We start from the raw sequence: 18,695 nt of genomic DNA, 5'->3' as shown, positions 1-18,695 counted from the left end.
ATTATCTCAGTTTTGAAGGGATGGCAGAAATTACAGGGAGGAGATCAAGAGATTAGAGAAAATTGAAAATTTCTGTGTTCCAGTAAAACTGTTTTACTAAAACAAAAAAGGAAGTAGTATACTATAAAATGTGTGTTTTCAAATAAACTTCTATAATTTACATAAACACACAGAAGGGCCCTGGTGCAGATTCCTCCTGAGTAGCCCCCCCTACACCCCCATATGCCCCCAGTCGGCTTCGGCTAAGGCAGCTAGCTGCTGGGGGCCAGTCCCGAGGGCTCCAAAGGCAAGCCCTTGCAAGCCTTTGACTGCAGACACTGGGCAGTGCGGGTCTGCTTGTGTGCATGCTGAGCAGACCGGAAGCATTCACGGTCTCCAGGAGCAGCCCTTAGCCAGGAGCCAGCAGGAGTCTGACCAGCCCTCTGATGGGTGATTCTGCTATAAGCTCTGCACTGTCTGTAGAGGCCGCTGAAGGGTTTGCAGCCCAACTGCCCACAATAAAGGACATACAACCACAACACATCCTTGACGGCTCCTTTCCTGCTCCTCCTTCTCCTTCCCTGCCTTGGCTCCTAATAACTCCCTAATACGCCCTTTTAAAATGACTTTGACTTACCACCTCGTCTCAGAGTAGACTTGTGGGCCAACCAACCAGAGACCTCAACTCAAGACATGGAAGCCTTGGTCTGGTCCATGCAGTCATTTATTGAGTAGCCCGTTTTGTCCTAGCTCCTGTAAAAATCAGGCAAAATCCCTGCCCTCACAGAGCTTTACTGGAGGAGAAAGGAAGGCAGTGATGAAGCTGACGAGCACTGGGGATGGTGTCCATGCAGTAGTGACCAGAAGGCATGGGGTGGTGAGGGACTCGAGGATCGGGGTTGGGGGTGGGGTGGGTGACTTTAGCTCCCAGTGTCAGGAAGCTGCTGTTGGAGTTACAACCTCCCTGAGAAGGGGCAGCCAGAAAAGATGGGGGCCAGACTTTGTTATATAAAAGGACCTAGCTCCCTCACATCTTAAACTTGGGATTAAATCAGGCTTCAACCAGGACAGCCTAAAGAGATATGATCTTCCCTGGAATGAAATGTGTCATCATTTTAAATTGTATAAATCTTTCCACAAAGATTGAAGCCTTGGTTCCCCATTAATAAGGATCTCCTGAGTTACATTTGTGGGTTATAAGGTGTCAGTACCAAATAAAATGATAAGATAGAGCTGACAAAATTAGTTTGGAAATTTTCTCACAGTAGAAACTATTAGTATCTCAACAGGAGTTGCTTTTAAGGATGACACATTCATAACTCTTTTATTTTTATGCCCATAAAAAGCATTCTGATTCACTTTCTTATTTATGCTACCTTAACAAATCTGGATAAAGCAAATTAAACTTTTAATCAAGTCTCATAATGACTTTGTCTCAGGGACAAGTTAAAGAAAAAAAAAAAAAAGAAGAAAAGACAAACATGGCAGACATTTCTTTCCACAATTTAAAACATCTGCTTGAACAGCCTATCTGTTGAGCAACTTCTTGGCATTGGGTGGTGGATTAAACGATGTGTTTCTTATCTCAAATGATGTCTGAGAAGAAGGAGACGTATAAATTTTAAAAAATAAATGTAGCATTTATTTCTGCAAACTTTGAGCTATATCAAGAATTCTACAGACAGTGAATAAGGAAATAATCCCAGGGATGTGTCCTGAGGAGCCAAACAGGATGGAAGGTGGGTTGGGGGCTGGGCCAGCTTTTTACCCTTGAGTAGCCCGGGAAGGCCTCCCTGGGGAGGAGAGTATCAGCGGAGAGCTGATGAGCAGGAAAGGACTGCCCTTGGGAGGATCCAGAAGAAATATTTCTGGGTAGAGGAATAGCAAATGTAGAGGTTCAAAGAACGACCTTGGCAAATCTGAGGCACAGCCAGACGTCAGTGGTGGGAGACAACGGGAGGAGGCTGAGAAGGCTGGCTCTGGTGGTTTGTCCACATTTTAGTGCCATAGCAAGGAGTGGCCCACGCAGGAGGCATCTTGTTCGAAGGGACTATGATCTCACCTCCTTGAGAGCACGAACGTTTGTAAAGTGCCTCGTTGTCAGAGTGAGGCGCGGTGCTGAGCAACATACGTGAGTCACCTCTGTTATTTCACACAAACACAGATGAGCTGGGCATCGCTGTTCCCCTCATTTCATGGGTAGAGACCTTCTGCTCAGTCACCCAAGTCACACAGTCAGGTGGCTGAGCTGGAATCGGAGCTCAGGGAGGATGATGGGTAGGTAGGTGCTTACTCCCTGGGTAGCTGGTGCCGACTTCCAGAGGACAACTTGACCAATTCCTTTGTTGATGCAGAGAAAGGAAAGAAATCAGAAGAATTTTAATGAATGATGTAATTAAGAGCTTTATATAAAGGCCAGGAGTCAATTTACCCTGATGTTTAATGACTATTAAAAAGAATTCACGAGGGGCATGTGGGTGGCTCAGTGGGGTAAGCCTCTGCCCTCTGCTCAGGTCGTGATCCCAGAGTCCTGGGATCGAGCCCCGCGTCCGGCTCTCTGCTCAGCATGAAGCCTGCTTCTCTTTCTCTTTCTCTGCCTGCCTCTCTGCCTACTTGTGATCTCTGTCTGTCAAATAAATAAATAAATAATCTTTTAAAAAAAAAAGGAATTCATGAAAACAAAAATTGTTATCTTTGACATTCAGCTTTAAAAATCCCGCTGACACCTGAGCGCCTGGGTGGCTTGGTCGGTTAAACGTCCAACCCTTGATCTCAGCTCAGGTCTTGACCTCAGTGTCGTGAATTCAAGCCCCATGTTGGACAACACACTGGGCATGGAACCTTTTAAAAAAAAAAAAAAATCCAGCTGTTACTGGTAAACTCTTCTGTATTTGCAGGCTGCCTCATCTTGGAGGGGCAGAGGCAGAATGTACATAGGAGACCCCATGGATGGCAGCGCCAGTGTTCACCATGCTCTCGCCCCATAGTACACCCAGACCTCTCCTTGCCATTGCTGAACAAGGTTGCTGAGAGCCTGTACAGATCCTCTGTGCCAATTAGAGAAAAATACCATTTCTGCAGGATGTTATGTACCAAATGTCCTGGTATAGGACTTGGCTGCTCAATGGTACTTGTGGCCTGTCCCTAATGCCATGTTTTGCAGCCTTTGTCCTGGTGACTGTGCCACCAGCCTCTGCTCTCAGAAGCTTTTCTGAGGTTTGTTTTGTAATGCCAATCATGGGAGCTGGTACCCCTGGGTAGGGGTCACCCCACCATCATCCTGCACTGTGGACCCCCTTGTGGCACTCTGGTGAGAGCTCGCATTGCTGCCGTTTAGGGGTGTTTTACTTCCAGGCACACAGGTTCACCAGGCTGCTGTGTTTGACTTTCTTCTCTGACCAGCAGGCCCGGCAGCTGTAGTTTTCAAAGCCTCTGGCTCCTTCTCAGTCAGCAGGACGGCACGGCGGTTCTCTGGGCCTGGGCCATGCCTCGTGCCCGCTAACTTCTACCGCAGATGCAGATGGGAGAAGGGACTGGGGCTAAAGAAGGAGCTTTAGACAGATACATGATTCACCCCGCTCTCTTTTATCTTGAACTGAGGTTAGTCGATAGGCAGCCTGCATATCTGCACTCACAACTCAGGCCTTCCAAACCACTGAGTCCTTGTTTATATCACTGAGTCCTTGTTTATAACACTGACATTGAGCCATGTTAGGAGAATGCTTACAAAAAGTAGAATTCCTGCCTTTGCAGACAGTTACTGAGAATGGTATCCGTTATACTGCTGTTGGGTCCCAAATGAGAAGCTTCCTTTGGAATTTAATTTTTGAGGGAGACACCTTTTATTTCTTTAATTTATTCACTGGGTAAGAAAAACCAGGAGGCTCAGGCACAGGTTGGCATACCGTCACCACATTTATGTTAATGTTGTGGATAGGTATTGACTTTCTGGGACTTCAATGTTTTTCCTTTTGTTAACATGTCATATGTATGTTCTTCACTATGAGTCATCCTAACTCCATCCCATTCCCTTTATTGGGAAGGAGCCAGGCTGTATTTTAAGAAACAGATGAATGAAATGAACCTAGGTGAAGCCCAACGTAGATTTGTGTGTGTTAAATCCCAAACTCTAAAGCCATTAGATTGTAATGTGGTTAGCAATTTCAGTAACAATTTATGACAGATTTTTTTTTTTTTAGATGCTGACTCTCATGTCACATTTACAATATTACTTATGTTCAGGTGTTCCAGCCTTTCCTGTTCTATAATGGGCTTTGGCTTTGTGTGATAGGTGATATAATATGCCCACTATTGTTTTATTGTTATGAACTGACTTACTTGATAACGACACAATGACACATTTACAGAAGTAAATGTGATTATGTGGTGTTGTAGGCAGCATGACACAGTTGCCACTTGAATTCATTTTAAATCAATCCCACATGGTCTTGCCTTCTCACTGTCATTGTCATGCCTGTTATCTATGTCCTTACTGCTCAAAGGTCATGCTAGCCTGGGCATGAACTTGTGAGCAATGCAGAATCTCAGTCCCTGCCCCAGAACTACTGCATCAGAATCTGCATTTTATTTTTATTATTTATTATATTACTGTTATTTTTCATTGAAGTATGATTGGCATATGATATTACATTAGTTTCAGCGTACAGCATTGTGGTTCAACATTTATGTACATTATCAAATGCTCGCTACGATACATATAGTTACCATCTGTGGCCATGCAAAGTTATTAAAATATCATTGACTATATTCCCTATGTTGTACTTTGCATCCCTGTGACTTATTTACAACTGGAAGTTTGTACCTCTTAATCTCCTTCACCAGTATGCCCATCCTTCCACCCGTCCCTGCTCTGGTAACCAGTAATTTGTTCTCTATATTTATGAGTCTATTTCTGTTTTGCTTTGGTTGGTTGGTTTTTGTTTTATTAGATTCCACATGTAAGTGAAGTCATATGGTATTTGTCTTTTTCTGTCTGACTTGTATCACTTAAGCATAATACCCTCTCTAGGTCCATTCATGTTGTTGCAAATGGCAAGATCTTTTTTTTTTATTGGCTGAGTAATATTCTACCACATTTTCTTTATCCATTCATCAATAAGTTACTTCCATATCTCAGCTATTATAAATAATGTGGCAACAAATGTAGGTGTGTGTACATCTTTTCTAATTAGTGTTTTTGTTTTCATTAGGTAAATACTACAAAAGCGAAAATGCTGGATCATTTGGTATTTCTGTATTTTTTTGAGGAACCTCCATATGGTTCTCTGTAGTGACTGCACCAATTTACATTCCCACCAACAGGTCACCAGGGTGTCCTTTTCTCCACATCCTCACCAGCACTTGTCATTTATTGCCCTTGTGATACTGTACCGAATCTGCATTTTAACAGGATACCCATGTGGGGCATATTCACAGTAAAGTATAAGGAGAGTTGTTCTGTATTATTGTTGGAGCTTGCTAACCTGCCATATTACATTCATCCCTCTTTGTCCTTCATAATTTTCTTCCTAGAACACAATTACAATGATAGTCTCATCCTCTTCCTTGCTGGGGCATGAGGATTCTCTTATTTAATAAGCATCCTGGTGTTTCTGTTAAAAACACAGATTGTCAGGCCTTTTTAATGGATCTGTGGTGGGGCCTGGGAAACTATTATTTTTTAACAAGCATCTCAAGAGCTTCTGATGGCAAAACAAGTTTAGGAAACGCTGGTTCCGTGCTGTAAAATCAGCATCCTGAGCAAGGTCCTTAGACCCTCCTCAGTGTAGCCTTTGCCCATCATCCCCACGTGATACTCATTTGCCCATTGTTCCTTACTATATTCCCTAAGACCCATCCTCACCAGACTTTCTGCCAACACATGTAGCATTTCCATACCTCCATGCCTTTGCCCACTCTTCCCTCCATGTGGGATATATGCCTCGGCCACTGTGCTCAGATACCATTTTTTTGAGTCAGTGCCTCTACCTCTTTCTCTTAGTCCAAACTAAGGTCTCCCTCCTCCTTATAAACATTATGCCTACAGTTTCTCGTATCTTCTTTGTGCCCCACTAGCCTAGTAAGCCATTTGGAGAGCATGTCTCATTTACCTCTGTGCTATTGCTACCTCTACCCTAGTATCCAGCTTATCATGGTATTTTCGCTTTATGAAACTTTTTAAAGTTTTTATTAATTTATTTGAGAGATAGGAGAGGATGGAGAGGAAAAGGTCAGAAGCAGAAGCAGACTCCCCAAAATGCTGTGAGCCCAATTCAGGACTCCATCCAGGGACTCCGGAATCATGACCTGAGTCAAAGGCAGTCACTTAACCAACCGAGCCACACAGGCGTTCCCTTTATGAAACTCCTAAATATATATTGAGTTGAATACATATATGCTTCTGAGAGATCATGTCCTATTGAACATTGTTTATTAATAGTCAAAACCACAAGTACTTTGAATTAAAGAACACAATATATGGAATATTAGATGCTTCTGAACATTGTTTATTAATAGTCTTTAAAACCACAAGTAATTTGAATTAAAAAACAAAATATGTGGAGTATTAGATGCTTACTGGGTTGTTTTTAAATGAGGATTTTTACCTCCCAAGAGACTTAATTTGCCTCTTTTATGACAGTTTATTTTAGCAAATATGTTTCTAATGCATTTCCACTTTTCCAACAGCTGAGGGTCCTACTGTATGTCCTGCAAGCTCTACGTGCCCATTTCAGGGGCGTTCTTTCAGGCTTTGCCATTAATGTATACTAAGCTAATGAATTGCTTTGAATTGCTTGGTGCCAGTACTTCTTAGAAAAACATAGTAGACCTCCTGTTCGTTTTTTGTGATTGTGATTGTTGCATAGTGATGTTTAAAAAATAAATCTCCTATGTAAAAAATAAAATATCTACAATCTGTTAGAGTGTTTACTTGTCTTAATTTATTCTTCTTTTTGTTTCCGTAATCAAGTCTAAAAATATTTATTACCTTCTTACAGGTGGCTGATAGTGAAAGATTCATTTTTGCTATACATGAAACCAGACAGTGGTGCCATTGCCTTTGTCCTGCTGGTCGATAAAGAATTCAAGATTAAGGTGGGGAAGAAGGAGACAGAGACCAAATATGGTCTCCGAATTGATAATCTTTCAAGGTAGAAATTTCAAGTATTTTTAAAAGATTTCTCTCAAAAACAAAGTTTCTCTCCCAACCTTGAGTGAAGAAAGTAAAATAATTTAAGTGTTAGAAAATTGTTACTTTGAACTCATCCTCAACCAAAAATAATGAAATGACTTTTCTTTCTATATATTTTTAAGTATAGAATACCCAATGTGAAACAGAATAAATAATCATGTGTTAATTTATGCTTGTTTTAACAAAATGTATGGCTACTACAAAATTAATGACTCGGTAATACCAACTTACCAAACAGATAAATTAAGGAGTGATAGTTTCATATTTTTTAAAAAATAAAATTTTACTTTATAAATTGATATGTTTTAGTTAACAGGAACACATAAACAATGATTTGATTTACAAAAATTCTGTTTGCACACAGATTTTAAGAATGAAATCTTGAAGGGATACTCAAGTGTACATTAACTATAGATTTTATTAGTGAGTATGTGTTAATAAATGTTTTTTCTGGAAGATTGTACTTATATAATATGTGTATCTTTTTCTCTATATATACATTTGGTTCTACAAAGTTCAGCCTCATGAATACAGATACAATTTTTTTCTTTTCACACATTTACTTACATAAATACATATGTATTTACACACACAGACACACACATACCCTGTCTAATACACATTGGCATGTGTTTTGTGTGTATGTGTGTGTGTGTGTGTGTGTAAAAAGATGCTAAACTTCCTGATCTTCTCTGAGACCCTAAAGTTTAAGATTATTTCCCTCATAGCCTACTATAGTTCTAGTCATAGTAAGTACGTTTACACATTTTAGAATGAATGAATGAATGAATGAGTAAATAACCTGAAAATTTATTTTTGCTATATTGAATATAGTTTAAAATCCTGCCCAAAATGTTCAGGAGTCTGCTTTTTTGATATAAATAAGATGTTCTTTGCTTAAAATTTTCAACCTATGTTTGCTGCAATACCAAAACAAAATGGCACAAGCTTAATTGTTAAATTTTTTTAAAGAAACAGAACACAGAATGATCACTTTTTTCCCCACACTTTGCTTTTTTTTTTGAAGGACACTTATTTTAAAATGCAACAGCTATAGACATGCTCGGTGGTGGGGAGGGGCTATAGAAGAATTCATCCAGAAACACGGCACCAACTTTCTCAAAGATCATCGATTTGGGTCATACGCTGCTATCCAAGAGAATACTTTAGCTAAATGGTAAGATTGTTTTGCTCTAAGACTATTTCTTATAGTCATAGTATCTGTTGTTATAGCAGGCCTAAATTTATCTGGAAGCAGTTTTCAAAGCTGTGGAAATATATTCTGCCTTATACTTGACAAGGGCCTTTCTTTAGAGGACTACCTCATTGTAGATTAGTTATCCAATTTTTGTATTTAAGATTTTCACAGTGAGCACTCAATAGCTAGCTTTAGATTTTGAAGTTTGATTTTAAAAGCTAACTTTTCCATTTTTAGTGATACAGATGGAATGTTTATTTAAGTTATTAGCTGTAATTAAAGAATAAGAATTTATTTGCTAGGTATTTCTTTTAAATAAAATGCTTTGCATGTTTTTCTACCCATGATTTGGAAATTGGTCTGTCTTCAGTCCCAGACAAACCATGGTGTGAGTTCAACAGGATGAGGGAATTCATCTGACTCATGATGATGAGACCAACTTGTTGTTCTCTCAGCAGAATCCAGTCGCTTCCTTCTGTCTCCTTACTGTACTTCCTGCATGGCGGATGGAAGATGGGATTTTCAGTCCTTGGTCTTCAGTTTTACAAAGTAAAATGATGGCTTTGTAGTGACTCAGGCAGTGGCTTTTATCTTTTATTTTACCGTAAGATCTTTTTCTTTTCATTAAAAAAAAAAAATGAAACAAAAACGTTTGTCTTTCAGGTACGTTAATGCCAAAGGGTATTTTGAAGATGTGGCAAATGCTATGGAAGAAGCAGAAGAAGAGATTTTTATCACGGATTGGTGGTTAGTATTTATGCATGGGGATTGTGCTGGGAGGTTTCTACGATTGGAAATGTAAATCGGTGTTGTGCTGTTCCAGAATCGTACCTTATGAAAACCAGCAGTACCCGTAGATGGTTTGGCTGAAGTCTCAACAGTTAACTATAATAGCCTTCAGTGAAACATCTTTTCAAAAAACTTGAACTCCAAGTATATCCTTAAAATATTTAGCTTAAACAATTTTGTTTTTGTCTTCCTCCCTTCTGTCCACCCCCCTCACCCGTTCCCTCCCTCCTCTTTCTTTCTTTTCTTTTCTCTTCTCTTCTCTTTTCTTTTCTGTCTTTCTAGATGTTATCTATTTTTCAGAGGCAGAGAGCACAAGGAGGGGGAGCTGCAGGCAGAGGAAGAAGCGGGCTCCCCACTGAGCAAGGAGACCCATGTGGGGCTCCGCCCCTGGACACTGGAATTATGATCTGAGCCAAAGGCAGCGGCTTAACCAGCTGAGCCCCCCAGGTGTCCCTTGGTGTAGGTTTTATAGACTGACTTCAGTTCCACTTACCCATCTGCCTGGACAGTTAAAACCAGTTGCAGATGCCAAAATTGACTACAGGAGAAATGAACGTGTCTAAAATGTGTCTTCCTTCTAAGAATTCAGTTGCTGAAATGCTCCTTATTTTTCCCTATCTTGTTTCCTTTCAAATGCTATCTCATGTATAAACTGTGACAATATTATAATTTATTTCCTCCTAATTCTGCAGTTTGGGGAAAGGGGAGAGTCATTAGGAATATGAACTCATCCTCTTCTACTATTTTGCCTTAGTGATATGGAAATCTGTCCTTGTAGAGCATGCTTTCCCAATCATGGACTATTGACATTTTGAGCCAGACAATTTTTTTAAAAGATTTTATATATTTATTTATTTGAGACACACACACACACACACACACACACACAGAGAGAGAGAGAGAGAGAGAGAGGAAAAGAAAGCACACACAGAGAGGGAGAGGGAGAAACAGGCTCCCCGGTGAGCAAGGAGCCTGATGTGGGGCTCGATCCCAGGATCCTGGGATCATGATCTGAGCCGAAGTCAGCTGCTTAACTGACTGAGCCACCCGGGCGCCCCTCAGCCAGATAATTCTTTGTTATGGGAGGTTGTTCTGTATGTTGGGGAAGGTTTAGCACCATCAGCATGTCTGGCTCTCGACTAGGGGCCAGTAGCAAGTTCCTGGTTACAGTCATGTCTTCTGACATTGCCAAATGTCCCCTGGAGGGCAGAGTCCTTCTTGGTTGAGAACAGTTGATCTAGGGTCGATAGACAAGGTGTGCGATGGTCAACCTGCCTGTGAACCTGTTTATTCTCATGTGTATGGAGGAGTAAATGTTGGCCTTTATTGTCACATTTGTCTCTGCACTCAGTTACCAGGAATAAAAATAAGTTTCATACTTAGGAGCTATTTCTTTGGTTGAATACTTTATAAACACTTACGAGAATAAATTTAAGCTTAACGTAGTACTATATTTCTTTAGATAATATTTTGGAAAGTTTGATGAAGACACGAGAGAGACTGAAGATATTTTTCCATTGAGCCCATGTTTTCATGTTTTATGCAAGAAAATATCTCTTTTGAAGGTTCTGAACACTAAAATACAGGTTTCTATTTAAACATCTAAGGAGAAGGAACCTGTTTTCTGCTATTGGAAAGAAAATAAACCAGGTTATTCCGTTTCTATGACTGTCTAGGATAACATCTTATTACCACACTCCCTTTGAAATGAAGCCTTCATTGTAACTTCCCTTGTAAGAACTGAAGAAAATTCTTGCCATGCAGGTATATTGCAAAAGAGAGCATTCAGAAACTTAACCAAAACTGGCATGTCCCGTATTGGTATACTGAGTATAGTTTGGAAGACGAACTTGTCCTTTAGAAGCTTCTAATCTGGGGTGCCTGGGTGGCTCAGTGGGTTGAAGCCTCTGCCTTCGGCTCAGGTCATGATCTCGGGGTCCAGGGATCGAGCCCCGCGTTGGGCTCTCCGCTCAGTGGGGAGCCTGCTTCCCTTCCTCTCTCTCTCTCTGCCTGTCTCTCTGCTACTTGTGATCTCTGTCTGTCAAATAAATAAATAAAATCTTTAAAAAAAAAAAAAGAAGCTTCTAATCTAATTCAAGAGATATCAAATGTTTAAGTGAAAACTGTAGTAATAAATTTATTAAATAATTAGTGTGCAAACAAAGGTGGATAAGATGGATATAGTGAAATGAGAAACAACCTGGAAGCTTCTAGTTCTTTAATTCATTTAATCACCCATCCACTCACTTGTTCACTTAGTCCTTCATTCCAGAGCTCTTTAGCGAGCGCTCACCCTGGGACAGGTGCTGAACGGGGCCCTGTGTGTATGAAGATGCCTGAGAAGCAGCCCCTCCCCCAGAACAAGAGAGAGTCAGGAAGTCAGAGGGAAAATCACAGACTGGGGAGAAGTGAGTGATGAGGATGAAGATAGTGGAAGGCTGTAAGGAAGGAGGAGCCCAGAGGCGGGGCAATGACTGAGCCTAGGGAGCCGGAGCCGTGGAAGCTTCTAGAAAGAGAAGGCTGGCCTGGGGCTTGGTGATGGAGTTGGCCAGATGAAGACAGGTGAATGCTTTCAGCAGAGGGATAGCCGGGACCTAGGCACGGAAGTGTGAGAGGGCACAGCAACTTGGGAGGAGGGGGGAGGTTGTGGAGAGCTGAAGCACAACATCCCTGGGGATGGTGGGTGGAGATGGCCCTGAAGGGGCCGGGGGAGACCGTGAAGGGCAGCGGGGGAGCTGCTAAGCAGTTTACTCTTTCTACTGTGGTCACTGGGAACCACTGACCATTCTTAAGCATGGGGATTTCAATCAGATTTGTTTTCTAAAAGGGAACATTCTGGTAATAGTGTAGAAGAGGAATTAATCCCTGGTTGTAGAGCCCACTTGGCAAGCTGTTGTTGTAGTGCAGGAGAGAAATGGTGAGGGCCTTTGCTCCGAACACCTTAGGGACCTAACTCTTACAGCCTTAGGGCAAGTGGTTTCTACGGCACAAAGTAACATTGATGGTAACAGCTATGATTTGTTAAATTCTTACAAGGGCCAGAAGCCGTGTTATAGTTGTGAAGAGTGAGGCTCAGGAGGTGGGTGAGGAAACTGCCCCCAGTCAGGCAGCTGACAGGAGCCAGTGCTGGCTGGGACCCAGGTGTGTCTGCTCTAGAACCCCTGGATCCCGGAGCTGCCTTTCAGAGAGGGCCGGCCGCAGGACATGGTGTCTGAAGTTCCTTTAATGTATTTATTTTTTAAAGATTTTATTTATTTATTTGACAGAGTGAGAGAGAGACTGTGTGTGTGTGTACACGAATGGGGAGACGGGCAAAGAGACAAGCTGCCTCCCCCACTGAGTGCAAAGCCCAATATGGGGTTCGATCCCAAGACCATGGGATTATGACCTGAGCCGAAGGCAGACACTTAACTGACTGAGCCACCCAGGCACCCCTCCAGTTCCTCTTAGATCTGAAATTCTCTAAGTACAGACTGACCTGTTTTGAGGTACCAGATAAATTAGTAATCAGATTTGGGTAGATTTGGCTTGGAGAAATGTTCTGAAGAGGTAAATCCTGAGGTAGGCCGTCAAGGTATAGAAGAGATAATGACCCATTCAACAGCCCAGACTGTCTGAAAACTAAAGTGAGAAGTAAATTCCAGTTGGATGTTGAAGGTGTCCTAACAGGTAGTTTCTATACAAAGATGAGCAAGAGCATTCTTCACTGGTTTACGTGGTTTACGTGGATTGACCAGAGGAACACTCGTTTTATGCCTTCTCTGTGCTTGGTACTATTTCAAGTCCCCTCTGAATCAGCTGTCCAGCATTCACGGGAATATGTCCAAAAACGAGGTCCGACACCGACATGTGGGTACAAGCTCCATTGTCAAATTGCTAATGGCTCTTAGGGCAGATCCAGTGGCTCAGCTCAAATCTCCTCTTGCTTGGGCAGCTCTGATTACCAGTGGGCAGCCAGCAGGTGGGCAGCAAGCGTGCTGATGCTCGCCACAGTTGCCTCTTTATCCTGTCCGTCAGGGCTGGGGGTGCAGGTGGGGTCCTCCGCCACAGCCTCTGTGCCCAGCCGGTGCGTTAACTGTGTCAGAAATAGACAGGAGCGGTAAAACTAAATAATTTTTAAAAAGAGATTTTTCATTTTGAAAAAAAATTATTCATTTTAATTCCAGTGTAGTTAACAGTGTTTTATTAGTTTCAGGTGAAAATGGCTTTAATCTCTGCATTACTCTGTGCTCTTGAATCCCTGACACCTGTTTACCCATTCCCCTCCTGGGGACCATCAGTTAGTTTTTTCTCTGTTTTAGTTAGGAGACTGTTTCTTGGGAGGCGCCTGGGGAGCTTAGTCATTTGAGTGTCTGACTCTCGATATCAGCTCAGGTCATGATCTCAGGGTTATGAGGTAGATCCCTGAATCAGGCTCTGCACTGAGCATGGAGCCTGCTTGAGATCATTTTTCTCTTCCTCTCCCTCTGCTTCTCCCCCATCTCTCTTTAAAAAAATAGAAAAAAAAAAGTTCCCTTTCCTTTAAGAAAAAAAAAATAGTCTGTTTCTTGGTTTCTCTCTTTTCCCCCCTTGTTGGTCTGTTTTGTTTTTTAAATTCAAATTATGAGTGATAATTCAAATTATGATAGTTGGCTTTCTCTGACTGACTTATTTCACTTAGGATTATACTCTGTAGCTTCATCCATGTTGTTGCCAATGGCAAGATTTCATTCTTTTTTACAACTGAATAATATACACACAAACACACACCCCTCCTTTATCCATTTATCTATCAATGGACACTTGGAATGCTTCCATAATTTGTCTGTTGTAAATTATGCTGTTATAAACATGGGAGTGCATGGATCTGTTTGAGTTAGTATTTTTGTATCCTTTGGGAAATACCCAGTACTGTGATTACTAGATTGTAGGATAGTTATATTTTTAAGTTTTTGAGAAATTTCCATTCTGTTTTCCACCGTGTCTATACCAGTTTGCATTCCCACCAACAGTGCTTGAGGGTTTCTGTTTCTCCAAATCCTTGTTAACACTTGTTATCTCTTGGGCTTTTTATTTTAGCCATTTTGACCAGTGTGAGGTAATATCTCATTATAGTTTTGATTTGCATTTCCCTGATGTTGAATGATGTTGAACATATTTTCATGTGTCTGTTGGTCTTTTGTATGTCTTCTTTGGAGAAATGTCTGTTCATGTCTTCTGCCCATTTTTAAATCAGATTATTAGCTTTATGGGTATTGAGTTATATCAGTTCTTTATATATTTTAAATAAACACTTATCATCAGATATATCATATGTAAATATCTTCTCCCATTCAGTAGGTTGCCTTTTAGGGTTTTTGTTTTGTTTTGATTGTTTCTTACTTAAAAATAGTTGTATTTACATTTCACAATTTACCCAAATACTGTTTTTTTTTTATAAACTTTCAATAGGATTTTTTTTTAAAGAAATTCTTTATTGTGTCTTGACTGTGTTCTTATGGAATTTCAGGGAAACAGCTGTGTGTATTTTAATAGCTTAATTTGTACAAAAAGGAAGGCAGGTTGTCACATGGAGATCATATGGGATTCTAAAATGCCCTTTAGTGAATTTTCCTACATGGACTATCCCTTTGATGCTGAAGGTAATGCATCTGTTGAAAGAAGTGACTGTAGATTTGGATTACTTCTCTCTACATCTTCCAGTTTTTCTGTTTTATCTTCCCAAATAATGTGAAATCTCGTGACTCAAGGATTAGGTAGCAAAATCTTCCTTTGGCCCAAAATACTCTTTAGTCTGGTTTCACTGGCAGATTTTCCCTTCATTCTGTCTTGGTTTATTCATTATTTACGTAATACCCAACTAGAAGTTCTCAGTCTTAAAAGGTACATGTAATTAGCACAACTGTTACACCTGCTGTGTCTGTACCTGTAAGGAGCTCTGGATTAGGTGCAACAGTATGAAATACAAACACCTGCCTTCCTGCAGGGCCTCGGTGGGGAGCTGCCGTTAACTGTAACTGCAGCTCCACCTGCTGGTGTGGATTAAGACCAGTTGCAGAAACTTTTTATTTTGAGGTAGTCACAGTAGGGTTTTTTTTTGTTTTTATTTCCCTTGCCTCAGGAGACCTAGCTAGAAAAATGTTGCTAGGGCCAATGTTAAATAATTTACTACCTTTGTTTTCTTCTATGATTTTTATGGTTTTGGGTCTCACATTTAGGTCTTTAATCCATTTTGAGGTTGTTGGGTTTTTTTGTTTTTGTTTTTGTTTTGGTGTAGGAAAGTGGTCCAGTTTCATTCTTTAGCATGTAGTTGCCCACTTTTCCCAGCACCATTTGTTAAAGAGACTGTCTTTTTCCCATTGCATATTCTTTTCTGCTTTGTCAGATATTAACTGACCATAAAATTCTGGGTTTATTTCTGGGTCATCTTCTCTTGATCTATGTGTCTGTTTTTGTGCCAGTACCATACTGTTTTGATTACTACAGCTTTATAACTTGAGGTTGGGAATTGTGATATTTCTAGTTTCGTTTTCCCTTTTCAGTGTTGCTTTAGCTATTTGGGGTCTTTTGTGGTTCCATACAAATTTTAGGATTGTTTGTTCTAGCTCTGTGAAAAATGCTGATGATATTTTGACACATTACATTAAATCTTAGGGTAGTGTAGACTTTTTAACAATATTTGATCTTCCAATCCATGAGTATGGTATGTATTTCCATTTCTTTGTGTCATTTTGGAATTTCTCTTACTGATGTTTTATAGTTTTCAGAGTACAAACCTTTCACCTCTCTTTTTTTTTTAAAGATTTTATTTATTTATTTGACAGTGAGAGATCACAAGTAGGCAGAGAGGCAGGCAGAGAGAGAGAGAGAGGGAGAGGAGGAAGCAGGCTCCCCGCTGAACAGAGAGCCTGATGCGGGGTTCCCAGGACCCTGAGATCATGACCTGAGCCGAAGGCAGCGGCTTAACCCACTGAGCCACCCAGGTGCCCTTCTTTCACCTCTTTGATTCAATTTATTCCTCGGTGTTTTATTATTTTTGGTGCAGTTGTAAATGGAATTGTTTTCTTAATTTCTCTTTCTACTGCTTCGTTATTAGTGTATAGAAATGCACCAGATTTCTGTACATTGATTTTGTATGCTGTGACTTGATGGAATTCGTTTTATCAGTTCTAGTAGTTTTTTAATGGAGTCTGTAGGGTTTTCTATTTATAGTATCTTGTCATCTGCAAGTAGTAAATATTTTACATCTTTACGGATTTTTTTGCCTTCTATTTTGTTTTCTTGTCTGATTGCTGAGGCTAGGAGTGCCAGTCTATGTTTAATAAAAGTAGTGAGAGGAGACATATTTATGTTGTTCCTGATCTTAAAGGAAAAGCTCTCAGTTTTTTGCCATTGAGTTTGATGTTAGTTGTGGGTTTTTCATAGATGGCCTTTATTATGTTGAGGTGTGTTCCATCTAAACCTACTTTGTTGACAGTTTTTATCAAGAATTAATATTGAATCTTGTCAGATGCTTTCCTGAATCTATTGAAATGACCATATGGTTTTTATCTCTTCTCTTGTTAATGTGGTGTATAATGATAATTGATTGCAAATATTGATCCATCCTTGCATCCTTGGAATAAGTCATTATGGCAAATGATTTTTTGTAATGTATTGTTAGATTTGGTTTATTAATATTTTGTTGAGGATTTTTGCACCTCTCTTCTTTAGGGATATTGGCTTCCAGTTCTCTTTTTTAGTGGTGTCTTTTGTCTGGTTTTGGTATCAGGGTAATCCTGGCCTCATAGAATATATTTGAAAGCTTTCCTTCCTCTTCTATTTTTGGAAATAGTTTGAAGAGAATAGATATTACGTCTTTTTTTTTTTTTTTTTACTTTTTTTTTTTAATGTCTTTTTTTAATGTTTGGTAAAGTTTACTTGTGAATCCTTCTAGTCCTGGATGTTCATTTCTTAGTAGTTTTTTGATTACTAATTCAAACTGGTGATCCCTTTATTGTTATGTATTGCCCTTCTTTGTTCCTTACTGTAGTCTTTATTTTAAAGTCTATTTTGTCTGATATAAGGACTGCTACTCTGGCTTATTTTGTTTGTTTGTTTTCACTTCCATTTGCATGGTGAATGTTTTTTCATCCCTTGGTAGTAGTCTAATCCTTAGATCAGTTCTCAAACTTTGATACAATGTTTAGGATCAAATCCATGCACGGGCAGCATGGGAGTGAGCTAGAAGTTCATAAACAACTTTATAGGGTTGCTTTCCTGAGCTCTGCTTTCTCCATGATCTCTCCACTACTTTTGGGTTTCGTGTAGTTTTTTTGTTTTGTTTTGTTTTTTTCAGTCCTCTAACTAGAAATGTGGTGCTTTATTCTCCCCACTCTGCTATGTGCTTTCTGCAATGATGTTTGTGTCCAGAGCCAAGCAATAAATATTTACAGTGTCCTCTCGGAACCACAGTTCTTCTAGTTGGGAGATCAAAGTTCCAATCACTCAGTGTTTCTGGTGCCTGTGAGCTCCTTGCTGCCACCCCATCACTGCCAGAAGATACCATTCTTTCTTCTCAAGCCTGAAGCAGAGGAGTTCTACCTGAGTTCTCTCTACCTGTGCCAATGCCTGTTGCTAGGTTCTCCCTTCAGGCTGATGATTCAGATGGGGGAAAATGGTAAAGTCCCCATTGGTTAGATGGTACATTAAACTGTGTTCTTCCTGAATTCATGAACACCATATATCTCTCCATTTATTTAGATCTTACTTGATTTTTTTCAGCAATGTTTTATACTTTACATACACAATAGTCCCACTTCAAGTATGGTTTTGCTTTCTTTAGTGTCAGTTAGCCGAGGTCAACCGCAGTCTGGAAGCAGACAATCCTCCTTCTGACCCGTTGTCAGAGGGTGAGTAGTCGTCTGCCTAAAGCTACATCACAATGCCTACATCATTCATCTCACTTTATCTTATCCTGTAGGCATTTTATCATCTCCCATTATCACAAGAAGAAGGGTGACTACGGTATAATAAGATATTTTGGGAGAGAGAGACCGCATTCACCTAAAATAAATTACAGTTTTATTTATAATTTTATTTTATTTTTATTACAGTTTTATTACAATTATTATTATAGTTGCTCTATTTTATTAGTATTGTTTATCTCCTCCTGTCCCTAATTTGTAAATTAAACTTTATCATTGGAATGTGTGTATGGGGGAAAACAGAGTATATGTAAGATAGTCATACAAGGTTTGGTACTATCTGCAGTTTCAGGCCTCCACTAAGGGTCTTGGAATACATGCCCCACAGATAAGGGAGTGCTACTCTATAGGTCTTGCCTACGTTTTGTTATTTATCACATAATATTTTTTTAATGTTACTGTAAATAGTATTTTTTAAAACTTTATGTTCTGATTTTTCACTGCTGCTGTATAGAAATACAACTGATTTTTTAATATTGAGCTTACATACTGCAGCTTTGCTCAGTTCGCTTATTAGTACTAGTAGCTTCATTGTAGATGACTTCGAGTTTTCTCCATAGATGATCGCGTGATGTGTGAATAATGACAGTTT

General features: G+C 40.0%; 1 protein-coding gene across 7 annotated transcripts in view; it reads left to right on the top strand.

Moving 5' to 3' along the window:
• The window catches only part of PLD1 (phospholipase D1), a 198,189-nt gene that overhangs the window by 97,705 nt on the left and 81,789 nt on the right, over window positions 1–18,695 (top strand). For all 7 annotated transcript variants that reach the window (XM_044251797.1, XM_044251795.1, XM_044251796.1 and 4 more), the window contains 3 exons: window positions 6,978–7,130; window positions 8,199–8,348; window positions 9,033–9,116. In XM_044251797.1, the coding sequence (XP_044107732.1) occupies window positions 6,978–7,130; window positions 8,199–8,348; window positions 9,033–9,116 (387 nt within the window). The remainder of the gene's footprint in view (window positions 1–6,977; window positions 7,131–8,198; window positions 8,349–9,032; window positions 9,117–18,695) is intronic.

Source organism: Neovison vison, chromosome 6 (genome assembly GCF_020171115.1).
Source record: "Neovison vison isolate M4711 chromosome 6, ASM_NN_V1, whole genome shotgun sequence".
NCBI lineage: Eukaryota > Metazoa > Chordata > Mammalia > Carnivora > Mustelidae > Neogale > Neogale vison.
The sequence above is the reverse complement of the archived record's forward strand: the minus strand, read 5'-3'. Positions and strand labels throughout refer to the sequence as shown.